The sequence below is a fragment of the Agelaius phoeniceus genome, chromosome 21 (genome assembly GCF_051311805.1).
Source record: "Agelaius phoeniceus isolate bAgePho1 chromosome 21, bAgePho1.hap1, whole genome shotgun sequence".
Classification (NCBI taxonomy): Eukaryota; Metazoa; Chordata; class Aves; order Passeriformes; family Icteridae; genus Agelaius; species Agelaius phoeniceus.
Genome location: NC_135285.1, coordinates 1,613,325 through 1,630,385, shown reverse-complemented (window position 1 = coordinate 1,630,385; position 17,061 = coordinate 1,613,325). Strand labels below are relative to the sequence as shown.

At 44.9% G+C, this 17,061-nt stretch overlaps 1 protein-coding gene across 5 annotated transcripts in view; it reads right to left on the bottom strand.

Annotated features, from left to right (window-relative positions):
• PNPLA7 (patatin like domain 7, lysophospholipase) overlaps positions 1-17,061 on the bottom strand; it is a 134,348-nt gene that overhangs the window by 92,216 nt on the left and 25,071 nt on the right. For all 5 annotated transcript variants that reach the window (XM_054646220.2, XM_054646221.2, XM_077188922.1 and 2 more), the window contains 5 exons: positions 15,224-15,324; positions 13,901-14,047; positions 9,559-9,636; positions 8,553-8,758; positions 2,582-2,713 (listed from right to left, as the gene is read on the bottom strand). In XM_054646220.2, coding sequence (XP_054502195.2) covers positions 2,582-2,713; positions 8,553-8,758; positions 9,559-9,636; positions 13,901-14,047; positions 15,224-15,324 — 664 coding nt within the window. The remainder of the gene's footprint in view (positions 1-2,581; positions 2,714-8,552; positions 8,759-9,558; positions 9,637-13,900; positions 14,048-15,223; positions 15,325-17,061) is intronic.

Sequence of the window (17,061 nt, the reverse complement as noted above, 5' to 3'; positions counted from 1 at the left end):
AAAGCTTGCTTTCATTTAAATCTCACTTATAGTTTCTATATTCTCAAAATCTTTTGCCAAGCAATCATATTTATAAGGCTTTCCTGTTTCATCTTCCCCGACATCTCCCTGCCTGCAGGGACAACCAGCATCAAGGAATGGCACCACATTTCTCTTCACAAAGAAAAGCAAGGCACAATTCTTCCCAAGAATATTTCTGGGTTTCACATTCTCTGAACCTCAGAGAAAGGGAAAACAATTCTTACCTCATTTGCTGTGCCTGTGTTTGGGCAAAAGTAGAATGCAATGTGGAGATTGTTTACCCAGAGTGATGGTGTTTTGTTTCCTTGGCCTATCAGGGCTGTCCTAGGGTGATGTTATGATGTTTGTATCCCCATTCCTGTGTTCTGTTTATGCTGGATATCATGTTCTATGCCTTCAAGACTGGCTCTGCAGAGCGAATGTTTTGTTTTGGTTTTGCTATCAGCCACTCCCCCACGGCTGGTGGGACACAGAGACAGGGCAGTGCATGGTGCTGCTTTTGCTTTTTGCTTGGCTTTTTGCTCTACTCTTGCTCCTGCTTTGCTCTTGCTTTTTTGTTTCTGCTCATTAGTTAGTTTAGCTAAGCAGTCCGAATTATCCCTGGACTGTTTCTCCTTTCCCTTTTTTGGACCTACTCGAACCTGCTCGGGGCTGGGACCTGGGAAACACCAAGAGTTTGCCCCTTGTGGCTGCAGCAGCTGCCCCAGCACAGGAGGGACTGAGAACAGAGTGACCACCCCCAAGAGAGACTTTCTGAATTTGTCATCATTTCAGAGCGGTGACAGAGTGGTGTCACCTGGTATTGTTCATTTTGTGTGCTGGGGGTGTTTTGCCTGTTAAATAAACAGGTTCTTTCCACTGGTTTCCAAGGAATCCTTCCCAAACCGGTTGGGGGGAGGAACTATGTGGGTTTGCTTTCTGGAGGGGCCCCTTTGGAGGTTTTCTCCCAAATTTGCCCTAAACCAAGACAAGGGCCAAGAATGTGTGTGTTGGGACTCTCAGCTGACAGTCATGAGATTCTGTGCAGTGTGTGCAGTGGAGTGCTTGGCAGATTCAGTTTAGATGTAATGTAATAAAGGGTAATATAATATAGAATAATATAGTATAATAAAGTAATTAATTAGCCTTCTGATAAGATGCAGTCAGATGCATCATTTCTCCCTGCATGGGGGTCATCCTGTTTCGATAAAGGAAGGTCCCTGCTCAGCAAATGCATCTGGAGGTTTTGGACAAGTTTGTGGTTTTTCTCTGCCTGGCGTGGAAAATGCAGGAAAGTGTTTAATTGATATTTAATGAGCAAATGAGAAACAGAGCAGGAACTTGTTAAAAGGTGACTGGAAATGTATTTAATGTGTAAATGCACGGGCTGTGCACAGGGAGCTGAGATAAGGAGTGACAGGACACAAGGAATGGCTTCAAACTGAAAGAGAGTAGGTTTAGATGGGATGTTGGGAATTAGGAATTGTTCCCTGGCAGGGTGGGCAGGCCCTGGCACAGGGTGCCCAGAGCAGCTGGGGCTGCCCCTGGATCCCTGGCAGTGCCCAAGGCCAGGCTGGACAGGGCTGGGAGCACCTGGGACAGTGGGAGGTGTCTCTGGATGAGCTTTAAGGTCCTTTCCAACCCAAGCCAGTGTGGGGTTCCATGCCTGGCAGGGGATGACCAGGGTGTGAGCAGGCCCCAGGGACACCACAGGCTCATTGCTGCCTACTCAGGAGCTCATTCCCACTGCAAGGTCAACGTGGATGTGCAGAGGAATTCTGCAGGTCAAAGAGCAAGACCCCCAAGTGGCTCCAGATTTGGTGCACACACCTTTGTCTACCAAGAACTTTTCTGCTGGCACAATTAGGAGTGCTGCTGGGAATGTCACACTTCTGGTGGTGGAGTTCAAACAAATGCAAGGAATTCCAGAAAATTTTAACAAGATATTGACAGCTAGGAGTGTTTTGATGCAGAGAGTAATCCAAAACTTCCATTGGCATTGGTGCTGCAGGTATGGTTATGAAAATTACAATTACACAGATCATGTTCTAATTAGACTGTTACTCTCCCACCACTGCAGCAACCATATAACAGCTCAATTGCATCCTAGTACATATCCATAAAATGAAGTTTTTCCAAGGTAACTTTTGCCCCTTAAACACAAAAGTCCTATTTTCAATTTACTGCTGAATAAGCCTAACTGAATTACCTTTGAGTTTTGCTGGTTTTTTCAGAAAGGCTGAAAACCTCTGAGCAATAGATCTTCATGCCCTCAACAATGCAGAAACCACCACCAGAACATGGAACCATGTCTTAATCAATTATATCACTTAAAAAGCTTGCCAAAACAACAGAAAATATGAGGAATAGTATAAAATAATTTAGCAAATGTAGAGAGAACAGATTGAAGCAATGTTGAAGGTACTGCAGAAAGAAAATAATCTCAAAATAAGCACACAAATAAACCAAATGGAATAGTTAATAAACACAGCCTGAAGTTCTCAATTTACACATCCCCAAGGGAGCACAGCTCATGAAGCAGGAAAATTTCAACAAACACACAATTTTGTCCACATCTCACCTGTAAACAGCTCGTCCAGCCTCCACCTCCATCCAGTCCAGGGCAAAGTCAATCTGCCTGACAAAGGGGGACATTCTCTTCACAACACTGTGGGCCACCCCCAGCACCACACTGGGCTGCTCCCTCATGATCCTGAGGAAAAACCAAAGAGTTACTGAACCTCCCCACAACAGGAACAGCTGCCCACAGGCACCACATCCCAGTGCAGCTGAGCAGGAATTCCCAGCCCTGCCACCACCACTGTCACCAGGCACTCTGACCAAACAGGGGCTGCCCAGCTTCCAGCCCAGCCCAAAGGAAATGGCACTCAGAGCTGGCACTGTCCTAGGAGCAGGATGCCAGTCCTGCTGCCTGCCCCAATTCCCTCTCCCAGTGCAGCAGGAGGGACAGGAGCCACATGAGCTCCTGTGTATGAGCCACCCTCCTCATTTTCCCCTCACACAGGTCTCTCCTGACTCAGGAAAATGTTGATCCTGTCCTCAGGATCTTCCCTCCCTGCTGCTCTGCCCATCTCAGTCTCTTGCTCGTGCTCAGTTTCCCCCACATATCACATCAGAATCTTTTTATATGTAAAGTCTGAGGTGCTTAAAAATAAAACACCTGCTCTGCATTTCAAATATTCCCTTTTTCCTCTTGCAAAGACCACAAAGAGCTGAAATATCTTCTAATAAAGCTCTCAATCTTCACACTGAATGTTTTTAGTCATGCTTAAAAGTCTCTAATAATAAAGACACCATGTAATTCAGAATGTTCCTCAAACTAAAAAACTGAGAAGGTTGTGCCAGGACAACCTCAAACTCCACAGTGACTGTGAGGCCTAGCAAAAATCACTCTCACAGACACCTGGGAATTGCTCAGGAATGTCTAATTTCTCCTTCTTTTTAGACTGAAGCTTACTTCACCCTGTCACTGTGGGAGTGAGCACTCAAATACCTCCTGAAGCACTCCCAGGGGAGAATGGATCACACACATGTCAGGTTGTTCTGCCTGTTAGGGCAGCTTGTCTTTCCTGTGCAGCATCAAGGCCAGACTGCTAAAAAATAGTTATTTCACAAAAAAGAAGTAACATCTCACAAAGAAGTCGATTTCTGCCTGCAGCCCCAGCATGAGAAGTGCACACAGAAAGGTGAGGGAGGTGCATCAAACCTGCTCATGGACAAGCAGGGTCCTCCAAGCCCCAGTGTCCAGCCTGGCCTTGGGCACTGCCAGGGATCCAGGGCCTGCCCACCCTCACAGGGAGCAATTCCCAATTCCCAATATCCCATTCATCCCTGCCCTCTGGCAGTGGGAGCCATTCCCTGTGTCCTGGCACTCCAGACCCCTGTAAATTGTCTCTCCATGTTTCCTGTCAGCCCCTCCAGGCCCTGCAAGGCCACACTGAGGTCCCCCCAAAGCTTCTCCTGTGCAGGTGAACAATCCCAGCTGTCCCAGCCTCTCCTCCCAGCAGAGCTGCTCCATCCCCTGATCCCCCTGGTGCCTCCTCTGGGTCTCTGCAGCAGCTCCAGCTCCTGCCTGTGCTGGGCCAGGGCTGGGGCAGCTCTGCAGGTGGGGTCTCACCTGAGCACAGGGCACAGGGCACAATCCCCCCTGCCCTGCTGCCCACGCTGGGCTCAGCCCAGGACAGGGGCTCAGGGCTGGGGCAGCTCCAGCTCTCAGCCCCAGCACCCCCAGCTCCCTCTCAGGGCTGCTCCAGCTGCAGGAATGTCTAATTTCTCCTTCTTTTTAGACTGAAGATTACTTCACCCTTCACCTGAAACCTGAGGATCCTTGTTGAGTTTTCTTCATCCATGTTCCCTTCACAAGGAAGGTGCCAGATTGGTAAGAAAATCTCCTTTTTGTGCTCTCTCTCAGCACAACTCATGTCAGCTGTGTATCTAACCTCACCCCTAAATAACTGAGGAAGAGAGAAAGGTGTGGAAGGAGCACTGCCACTCCTTGTTCCCTAACTGGATTACAGCTCTTGTGGACCACTGCAACCCTGCAGGATCACAGAAAGCCCAAGCAGAGATCCACAATCCAAGACTTTGACAACAAAAGCAGACTCCCCAGGAGCTCTGCACTGCCTGGATGGGGCACAGAACCTGCCCTGAAGTCTCTCCAACACCAGGACTCCTCCTCATCAGTGCCACTGCTGCAGCCAGGGCCCCAGAGCTGCCAGGGACTGTGGGACAGTGCAGCTCACAGGGAGCTTCCCATGGGTACTGCTCTCCTCACCCAGAGCTCCAACTACTACTTCTGCACTAATGGAGCCTACAATTTCAGTCAGAAGCCCTGGAATTGAAAGAGCAGGGATCCACAGGCACATATTCCTATTTCATGTTGAATTCACCCCACTCATATGCCTGCACTTGAATGTCTACATGGTAAATTAAACTGAACACTTCCTCTTACATTTACAACACTTAAAGACCCAGCAGCAAACACCATTACCAAAGAGCAGGACAGCTTTTCTCTCCTGACCCTCTTCCCTGATCCTGATTTTTCTATGCCATCCCAACCAAGATACCAACAAACACATGGAAAACACCCAGCCCTATCCCCCTTGTCAGCAGATTCAAAAGTTAAATAAAGCCACTAAAAAATCCTGGATGCTTTAGCTCATTGGTTTTACTCCACATGCTTATTTAGCCCTCAAAGTCTCTTCCCACACAGGCTGTCTGCTGTCATCAATAAAAGCCATTTACTCTTTTCCTCCCTCATAATATATATCTTAATACTTAATGCATTCAAAATGCAAACTGACAGGCTTCTTTTATTTCCACCTGGAGTTCTCTCATGTCCCTCAGTTCCATGCAGCTTCTACAAGAGAATTAACACAGAAGGTGAGACCCACCCTTATGCAGGAGAAGAGAAAAGAGGTTCTTCCCCCCATTATCAGCCCAGTTTCCTTCCTCACACATGGGCATTTACATCCCTGATCATCTGTTTGGCACATGCCTGGTACTGGGAAAATGAAAATCCAAAGCTCTGCAATACAGAGGTTTCTGAAGGGACTTTGAGGATTCTTTACTAGAAAGCTCACCAAGTGTAACAATAAGGGCTAAGTAGTTTCTGTGAAAGTCTGGAGCTTCTGCAGATATTCTTGGGGATGTGGCTGCAATGGGATTTTCAGCTTAGCTGGCAAGACCAAATAAAAATCAAAGCTTTCCTGCTTCTCTGGCAAGTGCATTTGATTAAGCTTCCAAAGTGTGAAATTTACAGAAGCAGAAAATGTGAGAGAGCCACTGGTAGCACAGATCCTGAATTTATTCCCCCAGGAGATCCTGGTGACAACTTGATTCCTGTTTTCCAGGAGCTGCACACCGAGAGCACTGCAGGCACATTCCATGGAATCAGCCCTGGATTCAGCACCACCAGCTTGTGCCACCCCTGGGCCTGCACTCTGCACCTACAGCCAGCCATTGGCTCATGGCAGCAGCACAAAAAAGGCTCCTGCCCTGCAGTTTCAGGGGAAGGATTTAATCCAACACTCAATTCTCCACCCTGGGCTCCTTCCACTGCTGTGCTCTTTGCCTCATGATAACCACTGACCACTTTCTGCTTCACTGTCTCATTAATTATTGAGAAAAAACACAGAGTGTTCCAGGGCAGCACAGAGGAAAAGAGGAAACACATGGGACAGGAAAAGAAGAATGGAATTTTGGAGAATAACAGGAGTTCTTGTCAAATTTTGCCTAGTCTGTAAGCTAAGAGAAAAATGAACAAATTAAGAGAAAAATAATTCCTCTGAGATTCCAGGCAAAGAAGAAAGCTGAACATTGTGGAACTATGAACACAGAATTTACACTAAAATGGCAAAAGGAACTACATCCTATTTTATTAACAAGTTTTTCTTTCTCATAGAATTCAAAGCAAAAATGAACCAGTGGAAGAAATCTGCTGCTTTTCAAAGCCCTTCTCCAATGTCACTTTTAAATATGGGCCCAGAAGTGCCATAAAGCCTGGGCTTCAGGACAAATTGGGAAGATGAAATGCTGGAATGTCACAGAGCTTGTAAAATGGAGAGAACAGACAATAGACTTTGAAGGAGAAAAAGAAAGATTTGGAAAGGCCCCAAAAATAATGATGAGATGATAGATTGATGGGTCTTGATCCCTGACTGGTAAGGGGTTAATGGAAGCAGAAAGGTAATCTGGAATTAACAGGAGGTAATTCAGTTCTTTAGAGAGAAGAGAAATCTCAGGAAAATGAGCTTCAGTAAATGAGAAAGAATCCAGTCCTGAATAGCAAAAAAACAAGGAAAAAAAAAAGAGGAATAGGTGGAATCTGCCTGGCTGGCTGAGACAACAAAATGAAATTTGAAGCCAGAAACAAGCAGGAAAACAACAGCAGGAAAAGACAGGGAGAAAAAGTGGCTGTTTAGGAGAAATAGCCTGGAACCACATGGAATGGCACAAGTGGGAAGCATCTCTCAGAAATTAGGCCAAAGAATTGACAACCACCTCAGAGCCTGGGAAAAACACAGCTCATCAAGCAGCACCTGCTGAGCACAGCAGGTTCAGCTCCACAGCCTCTGCCTGGGGGGGGAAACCAAAATCCCACAGTGAGGATGCTGGGGTAGAGCTGGTCAGGAGTACAAACAACAACAATTATTTAGAAAGCAGGAAGTTGTGCAGAAATGGACATCCCAGGGGCCTACAAACACAACCACCCCCAGAAGTGCTCTGTGTAACTCAGGACTCATGGAACATTCCAGAAGCTGGAAAAGGAGATTGTGCATTAGACACAAATGATGTGTGTGAACTAATTCTAACTCTAAATGACAAGATCACAGAATAAATCAAGAATTAATCATTGTTATTGGCAACAAGGCTAACCACAGCCATCATACTGCATTTTTAATTACCTGTATTCCCCTTTAAGCATTAAATCCCAAATCAGGTGCTACTTCCAAGGTCCAGGAAGGAACCTGTCCTGCACAGGGGAATTATTCTCTAACCTGTTCTATTATTAGTGAGCATTAAAACCCCACAGTTACACCCACAACAATCACTCATAACACACTCAACTCCCTGGCTCTGTCTGGGAACAGAACTGGGGAGGTTTTCCAACAAAAAGGAATAATTAATCCAAGACAAAGGGCCTGGCAAAGCAGCAATTAACCAAGCACAGTGCAGGCTCTGGGCAGATTTTTTTATTTGAATTATGAAGTATAAGAAACTTGGGCCATAATTCCCACCCCTCTGGGTTAAATGCTCTATAGGCCTTGAACAAAGATTTTTTCTAAGCCATTTAATATTGCCATGTTCCCTGAATTGCTCCTTGCTGGAGTTCAACCACCTGACAGAGGGACCACAGCTCACCCACACACCTGAACCCACCCCATAAAAACATGGTTTGCTGTGGGATGCACCTGCAGCAGCACAGACACCCAATACTGGGATTAAATCCATGGCATCATTAGAGTTGGAAAAGACCTCCAAGGTCATCAGGTCCAAGCTTTAACTGAATACCTCCAGGCCCACCAAACCTTATCACAAAGTGCCACATCTTGGGTGTTCACACGTTTTTTTGGAACACCTCCAGGGACAGTGACTCCACACTGCCAGAGCAGCCTGTTCAGATGTCCAACCACTCTCCCAGTGAAGAGATTTTTCCAAAAATCCACCCTGAACCTCCCCTGGTCATTTCCTCTGCTCCTGTCCCTGTTCCCTGGAGCACAGCCTGACCTCCCCCAGCTGTCCCCTCCTTTCAGGAGCTGTGCAGAGCCACAAGGGCCCCCTGAGCCTCCTTTGCTCCAGGCTCAGCCCCTGCCCAGCTCCCTCAGCCTCTCCTGGGGCTCCAGCCCCTCCACGTCCTTCTTGCACTGAGTGGCCCAAAATTAACCCCAGGATTTGATGAGTGGCCCCTCAGCAGCACCCAGCACAGGGGGACAGTCACTACCCTGGTCCTTTGTTCAAAAAAGTAATAAAAATTCTAAAAAACACTTAAAAAACCCCAGATCCACGTATGTTTGAATGGCAGAACTCACTCATAGAAATGGGACTTGGAGATGGAGAGGAAGCTGCAGTCTCTGTTGGCCTTGATGGTGAAGATGAGGGGCTCCCCAGTGAGCACAGCCAGCTGGCCCACCAGCTCCCCAGGGTGGGTGATGAAGAGGCAGGTGTCCTCCTCAGAGTCAATCTTCCTCTGGTACACATGGAGCATCCCAGAGACCACAAAGCAAACATTGACATCCTGGAGCAAATGGGAGGGAAAAATAAAACCAAATAAAAAAAGAGCTCAATAAAAATCCCCCCCCAGATTTTAAAAGCAATTATCCCAGTGACAGAGCCATCATGACCAATCTGTTTCCCAGAAAGCTCCCCTATAGCTTTTGAACAATTAGGTGGTAAAATAAGATACAATAGTGAATTATTAAAAGCAGGATATGAATATTTAAGCAGGCACAATATTGAAAAATGCATTTCTCTTTGGGTGGTTATGAAAAATGAAGGCTGCATCTTGAGATATCAAGGAATAACAACAGAACTGGGAGAGGAGGAGATAATGGGGAATCACAGCTGCAGGATGAGGGGCATGGCAGGTCAGCAGAGCAGAGCCCAGCAGTGCAACTGGAGCTGCCCATCAGCTGCTTTGCTTAAGCTCCTCTATTTACACAGGATTATTATAAATGAAGCTTGTTATATCCTAAACACACTTTGCTACCAACAAATAATGCTGGATTGGTTTTGAATGAGGGCTTTACTGCCACTGAGTGGCATCACAGAAACCCAAAGTGCAGGGTTGAGAGAAGGCTTCCCAGTCCTGAGGAAGGATGAGGGATGACCCCACAGCTTCCCACGAGGTCCATCAGAGCTGACAACACCCAGAGTCCCACCCTGGCTGTGCTGCAGCCCAGTCCTGGGACAGGAAGGCCCAGAGCTGGGGGGCTTCACCTCCAGAAGAGGTGGCTTGGGAGGGACAGGTGGGAATGTTTTATTTCCATGAATGTGTATAAACACCTCCTGGAGAGGCACAGACTGAGCCAGACTCACCTGATCTCCCTGCCTGGACAGCACAGTGCCAGCAGTGACCTGATGCAATGTCACTTTGCCATTCAGCAGTGCAGGATTCTGGAGAAGAAAGGGGTGGGAGGTACAATTTACTGCTCTGTGCACAGGTAAAGGTCCCAGAATGTGAGGAACCACCCAAATAAAGCAAGTAAGAACAACAGTTAAGACTATGTTACAAGTACCTGAATCTCTTTAAAATATGGCACCTATTTTTATAATTCTCTACCCAACCAATATTTCTTCCAGAAGGAAAAAAAAAAAAAGGTATGATCAATTTTAATTGATCACACTTGGATTCTTAAGGATTTTCTATTCATCAATTTTCCCCCCAGACCCTTAAAGGGGCTTTAATGAAAAGAGATCTGTATCAGGTGGCATGAAAACCATCAAACATCAAGTTACTTGCAAAGGAAGGTGAAACTAGAGGAGACTCTCTGTATCATGGAGTACCTGGACAGGATCATCCCACACTGGCTGTGTCCCAGGCCAGCCCTGGGCACACAGCTCAGCTGTGCTCCACCTGCAGAGCACATTTTCACACACATTGTACAACAAAAGCTTCCCCAAGCTCATCAACTCCTGTGCTCAGGCAGACAAAAGTGGGAATTTCACTCCCAACTGAAAAGCACATGGGAGGAAAGATCTTCCCAAAAGCCACCCTCAGTTTGGACCCCAATCCCCTGCAATGCCAGGGAGATGAGCTGGCTGAACCTAAAACTTCCTAACATTGCTTTAATCACCACAACCCTGAGTGCAGAACAGACACCCAAACAGGAGAGAGTTTTTTTTCCATCTCCAAGAACTGCCCACACAATTTGGGTTTCTGTGTGCAGCCAGGATCAAACCCTAATGCTTCAGGCCACCTTTGCTTTGGCATAACCTTCACTCAAACCAGCAAATCACACAGTCACAGGCTGGTTTGGTTTCAAAGGGACCTTGAAGCTCATCCAGTCCAGGCAGGGACACCTCCCACTGTCCCAGGTGCTCCCAGCCCCAGGGTCCAGCCTGGCCTGGGGCACTTCTACAGATCCAGGGGCAGCCACAGCTGCTCTGGGCACCCTGTGCCAGGGTCTCATCATGCTTCAAATAAAGAATTTCTTCCTAATATTTAATGTCAGCCTGCCCTCCCTTCAGCTTTAAGCCATTCCTCCTTGTCCTGTCACTCCATGCCCTCAGTCCCTCTCCAGCCTTCTTATAAATCTTCAGAAATTCAACATTTTATCAGCACTGATAAAATGTTGAATTTCTGAAGGGGCTGGGGCAGAAAACAAGGCTCAGTTATGAGTGCACAGGTCAGGCTGAAGAGAGGCAGCTCAGTCCTGGCTCTCACAGCTTCCCTGGGTGCTTGGCTCTGCCTCAGAGGCAGAAGCACCAAAAGCTGCACTCACAGAAGAACCAATTGAGCATAAGAGCAGAGCACAATGTGACCCCAGTCATCAACTCCATTCCAGCAGGAAACCAGCTCAGCTGAGATGTAAACACTCCACCAGTGTAATTGTTCTGCCAGGCTGGAATTTTTCTATTTTGGGGTGAAAAGAAATAGTGCAAGTGAAATAATCACAATTATTCTTTACACCTACTGCTGATAAAAAGAACATATTTTCATCAAAAATAGTTTTATTAAAGCCAATCTGTTTCATGGGAACATATCCAATGCAGAGAACCTGACAAGCACCTGTCAAAATATTTCAGTTCAGCAATAGCAACTCAACTAATTTCTAGAATGTTTTTTCTATATTTAGACATTTATGGTTGTATAGTATTATCTATTCTTAAAGCCCAAGTTGTAACTCTGAAAGTGCCTCTCAGCAGGGGAATTCAGGCTCCCCCATGAGCTCTACTTATCAAGAGCATTTTCAGGCTGCATCAGCTCAAAAAAAAAAAATTGCTGCCAAGATTTTCTTCATGTCTAAGACTACTTAAGTACTGGGATAGATTGTACTCAGGGCTGTGAAAGCCTCAGCATTGGAGATCTTTAAGAGCAGCTCAGCCAAAAACCTGCCAGAAATGACTTAGCAGTATCTGATTGTGCCTCAGGCATGGGAGGGACTGAGTGACCTCAGGCACACCTTGGAATCCTCCTTTGCTGGGCAATCACTGCCCCATGAAGCAAGAAAAGAAATGAGAAATGGAATCCATCCTGCCTCTCTCACACGGGTGAGACCAGCAAACCCAAATTCAGCACTGCACAGCTACAGGGTCTAGGCTAAAACCTGCACTGAGCCCCCCAGCCAGGAGCTTTTAGGGAAAAGAAGGGAAATAATTACCCCAAAACCTCCATTTCCCAGCCAGTCTCTTTCTTTGCAGGACTGTGATAAATGATTGCAGCAGGAGACTCAACAAAGTTGGTTACAATATTTAAGAAGCAACAAAGATTATTTCTGGGTAACAAATTAGCAGGGGCTTATGGTAGGAAGTGAAAACACAAACCAGTTATAAACAATTTAAACCAGTTTAAACAATTTAAATACAGCAATAATTAACTGAGACAAATAATATTTTTGTCAAAGTAAATTCCCTTGTAACTCACAAAGAAGAGATGCCCTGCAACACTGCCTAACCCTCCCCATCATAGATGAAGATAAAGCTGAAAACACAGAAAAACTGTAGGAGATTGAAAGCCATTCATGACAGAGAGCCAAGGAATTCAAGTTACTTAAAACAAAAGAAAAAAAAAAGAAAATTTTAATTCTGAAGTGAGATGCCTAAAGGTTATTTGAAATAATGCCTTTCTTTCTAGAGACATTTATCCTCTCTCTCTGTCACATTAAAAAAAAAACCAACTAAACAACCAAAAAAAACCCCAAAGCTACCATCTGTCATCCAAACATCTCAATTTTATTCACTCTGATTGGCTGCTCTGAAAAATGACAATTTAAAATGCTTCTATCTCATTTTTTAAGAGAAGACCTTACAAGAATTCATTTTTTTTCATGTAAGCAGAGCAGCATTGAACACAAATACTTTGTACACAGTAAGATTATTCTTGCATTGTCTGTAGAAGAATCAACTTTTGTATAACTACATAGGAAAAAAATTGAGTTTTCAATTTCTGACATTTGGCCACATCCCAACAGATTCTAATTTGCTTGTGAAAAACTAAGCTGCTTGAAAATCCTACCTTATTTCACCAGTATTTAGATCTTTATGTTATAAATTCTGCCTATTAGGAGCTGCATTTTAAGGACACTGTTGAAATCAACTTTATCTCTGAACTGCTACTTGGTAATTACTGAGAAATTTATTCTAGACTAAAAGAAAAGTGCTGTAATCAGGAGCTTCAGTAATCTTGGCATTTTTGCTTATGATCTGATAGTTGGATCAAGAACAGAACAGATGAAGTCCTACTTTACTCCTTCTGCAACAATAATTTATTCTAAAATAGTCTGCAGCCTTTCATGAGGATATAAATGCCTGAAAAAACCTGAAAATGAACATAATGAGACAGGTAAGGCTCCTGCAGCCTGAGACACCTCAGATCAGTGAGGATGTGGAACAGGCACCTCCAGCCTCACAACTGGGAGCTGAAAGACCCTGACAGGGATTCTGAAGCTGCAAGGGGAATAATTTTGGAAGTCAGGAGGGAATGCTAAAATCTAGAAGCAAAATCTTTTAAATTCTAGCAAGTGTTGTTTGCTGACAGCTCTGAAGGCAGGGGGAGGTGCAGCAGCTGTGCCCAGCCCCTGGCAGCAGCAGCAGACTGGAATTATTGCAGAGCAGGCTGGGACAAACCAGGGATGTGTGTGGCTGCCTGAGACAGATGCTGAGCTCTCCCAAACTGTCTGATTATCCACATGAACAGACACACCTCTGAAATGAAATGCAGCTGCAATGATGGAAACAATTTTCAATCCTTCTTACACCACCAAGGGGCTGAGCTCAGCAGGGATCAGGCACAGCCCCTGCCATGGGCACAGGACCCAGCTGGGAGATGCTGGGTTCCCAGTGCCCTGGGAAAGCACAGGGACAATTCCAAACCCAAACAACTCCCTGGGATGCAGTGCCACCAGGATTCATGGGTGCAGCAATCACCTGGACCTTTAGGTAACTTCCCACACTCAGGAGGTGGCAGGAATTGCACATGTGCTGCTTGCAGGGCTAACTGCACACAGAGAGGGGAGATTGATGCTCTGCATTCCAGCCTGGTCTCTTGAAATGGCAGAATAATTCAAATTTATTTCAACCCCTCTAATGACCTCAACAGGCTGTTGAGTAAAACACCCAGCCCATCTTCAGCACACTGAGGAGACAAATCCACATTTCAGTTCCTGGCAGAGTGAAATGAAAAGCAGAGGCAAAGCCAGTTCCCCTTGCAATAACTCACATCAAGTTTCATCAGGGCTGAGAGGTCTCTCTTTGCTGCTTCCACGATGGCATCAATGTGTTTGCTGTTACAGGAGTCCTGCACAGCACTGTAATGGAAAACTGCTGATGGAGTTTCTGTCACTGTCACTGTCTTCTTCAATATCGACTGCAAAGAGAAGAAACACATCAAGGATCAGGTTAAACATCAAAATTGGCACCTACCAAAATTGGCCTTTATCCTCTGCATTCTCTACCCACAACTGGTGGTCTGAGAAAAAGGAAATCTAGGTTTCCAAAAAAGAAAAGCTTCCACTTCATTATCCCTGCATTTTTCTGCACAGCCTGACACTTGAATCAAACAAAGTTACTCATCACAGCTTGTGAAAGGGAAGGAATGAGAGACTTCACAAACTGGGCTGCTGCCAGCTTGATGAACTAAAACTTTACCAACCCTCTACACAAAGATGGAGGAAAAGATAAAATGCCTGTCAAGGTCACAGTGAGCAACACTTTCCTTCCAGATTTTAAGGTGCAGGCTTCTAATTCAAGAGGGTCTTGTGCTCTTGACTTCCAGGACACTATTTGTAAAAAGCAGACCACAAAATAAAAACAGATTTATAAATAATGACTGGAAACCTACAGCTGATACAAGGTTTAGTTCCTTGCTCTAAGGACCTCTCACAAACAGAGCGTGGTCTGACAAATCCAAATAATCCATTTCATGAGTCAGGGAAAGAAAATACATAAAAAGTTGCAGCAGTGGTTTCCCATTGCTCACCAAGGGAATCTCAAGATGTGCAATAAAATGACTTGACAGCCACTAACATCTACTGAAACACCTGTAAGTTAAAAAACAATAACAAAACCATTCAAGGCCAGGTTGGGTGGTGCAGAGAAGGTGTCCCTGGCCATGGCAGGGGGATTGGACCAGCTGGGCTTCAGAGGTGCCTTCCAACCCAAACCATCCTGCAAATCCAAATATCCCAACTCACAGAGAGCCACAAGGGCAGCGTTTTGCAGGCAGGAAGAAAACCTTTATATGACTGCAAGCAGAAGGAGGTGAGGAAGGGCAGGGCAGGAAGAGCAGGAAGTATCACCAGCTGGAGGTTATGTACAAATCACCAACAGGACAGGACTGCTGTGGAACGTGCCTTGAGCTGTTGGATTTTCCAGCATCAGTCTCATTCCATGGTTATGACAATGGGAAGATGCCAGCAGCTCACATCCCAGGCAGCAGACCAAGAACTCAATGTTACAAGTTAGTTTAAAAGTTTTTTGACCAATGGCACAAAGCAGATACTGAGCCAGGACTCAGGCTGGGCCCTGGCAGGAGCAGACCCACCTTGGCCACGCCGGGGCTGCCGGCGGCGTCCTCGGGGGCCAGGTGCACCCTGGCCCTCTCGTAGGCCATGTCCATGTCAGACTTGGCAGCGCTGGAATTGTCTGCAAGCACACAAAAATCCTGCTGTGAGCACCTCCTGCACTGCAGCCTCACAAACAGCAGCTAGCACACCAAGGGCAGCAACTTGGCACCTTCATGCTCCTGTTATTTCCCAGCTCCTTCTGGCCTGGAACTTGAAATCCTCCCATGGATTCCACCCATGGTTCCCAGGTGTACAACACATCCCAGAACTCCCACACCCACTTTGTACAAGGTACAGTCATTATTTGGAGATTTGGTGTGGGGCTTTTTGTCCACTGAGAATGGGCAGAGCACTGGAGAGAGGGAACTCTGATGAATTCAAACTTTGAGGTGTTTTTATGGCTTTCTGCAAAACTGCTTGAGGTGATGCTGCTGATGGTTTATTTCAGTTGCTGCATCTTATTTTCCATACTCTACAAATCCTTGAAATCCTTCATAGGGTTAACATTAAGTTTCAGGGGCCAATTTCCTCATTTGTGAGAGCAGTTCACCCTCTGAGCTCATCTGTTGCCCATCTAGATGTTGATGGGTTTGTACAAAAGGTGGGATCTGCTGAAGAAATCTTATTTATTTTAAATGCCTTTTTGGAAAAATTAAGCATATTTTCTATTCAGTTCCACATCCTTGGAAGTCATAGTGCCAGGATGTAGCTGTCCTTGCTTTATCAATCCAGGTCACCTTTTATGCCCCAAAACCAGGCTCTGCTCAAGGGGAGGGACACAGGAAGAATATCAGACAATTATTACAATAATAAAAATTAAAATAATAAAAACACAAATAAAATTAATAATAAATTAAAAATAATAACAATAATAATAATGGTTGCTGTTGTTGTTGTTATTGCCAGGAAAAGGCAAATCCACCAAATTTTCCTCACTGATTTCAGGAAATTATTCTTAGTAATATTTTTTTCACCAAACTAAAGAAATTTTTTGCACCCAATAAATTGCCATTTCATAGGGAGAAAATTATAATCAGCAACTTCTAAAAGTCTCTCCACACAAAGCATTTTGTCCCCAATAATTTCAGATCTTTTCTACAACTTGTCCAAATTGTGGTGCTGAAAGTTACATAAGAAATTCCCTTACAGGTCTCACTTATTTAATTCATTAATTTGAAGTCAATGCTACTTCCATTCCTTACTTCCCAATTTTAATACATCTTAACTACATGAGGTCCTTGGCTGTCCCATCCACTTTCCAGGAACTTCTCTGAGCCAATCAATAATGAAAACATAACTGGGAAACTCCTCCTATTTGAAAACCTTGAACAGGATTCCCATGGCCTGAAGAATTACAGATGAGTTTAAGAATCATGCAGGAGTTGCAATTTCCTTTAACAAATAAAGCTATAATAATTTCAACCTTATTTCTATGCCTAATATATCTCCAAAGTAGACTATTCAGACAAGTTTACATTTTCTTCCTTACACCTTTTACCTTCAGTCACTACATTGTTCTTACACTTCTGTTTTTATAAATACAAATTGCTGTATTTATAACAAATTATTTATATTTATTTATTTTATTTATATTTAACAAATTATTTTATAACAAATTATTGCTGTATTTATAACAAATTGCTGCTCAGGAATAAGCTGGGCCCTTAGGAAAAGCAATTGTCCCTCCTGAGTGGTAAATTCTTGTCACCTAAAAAATTCAAATTTTTAATTCTGAATTCTTTCCCCACCTGTCCCTCCCAAGAGACAAACACTTAAATTTGCCCAGGATTGCCCCAAGCTTTGGGAAGTTGGCTTT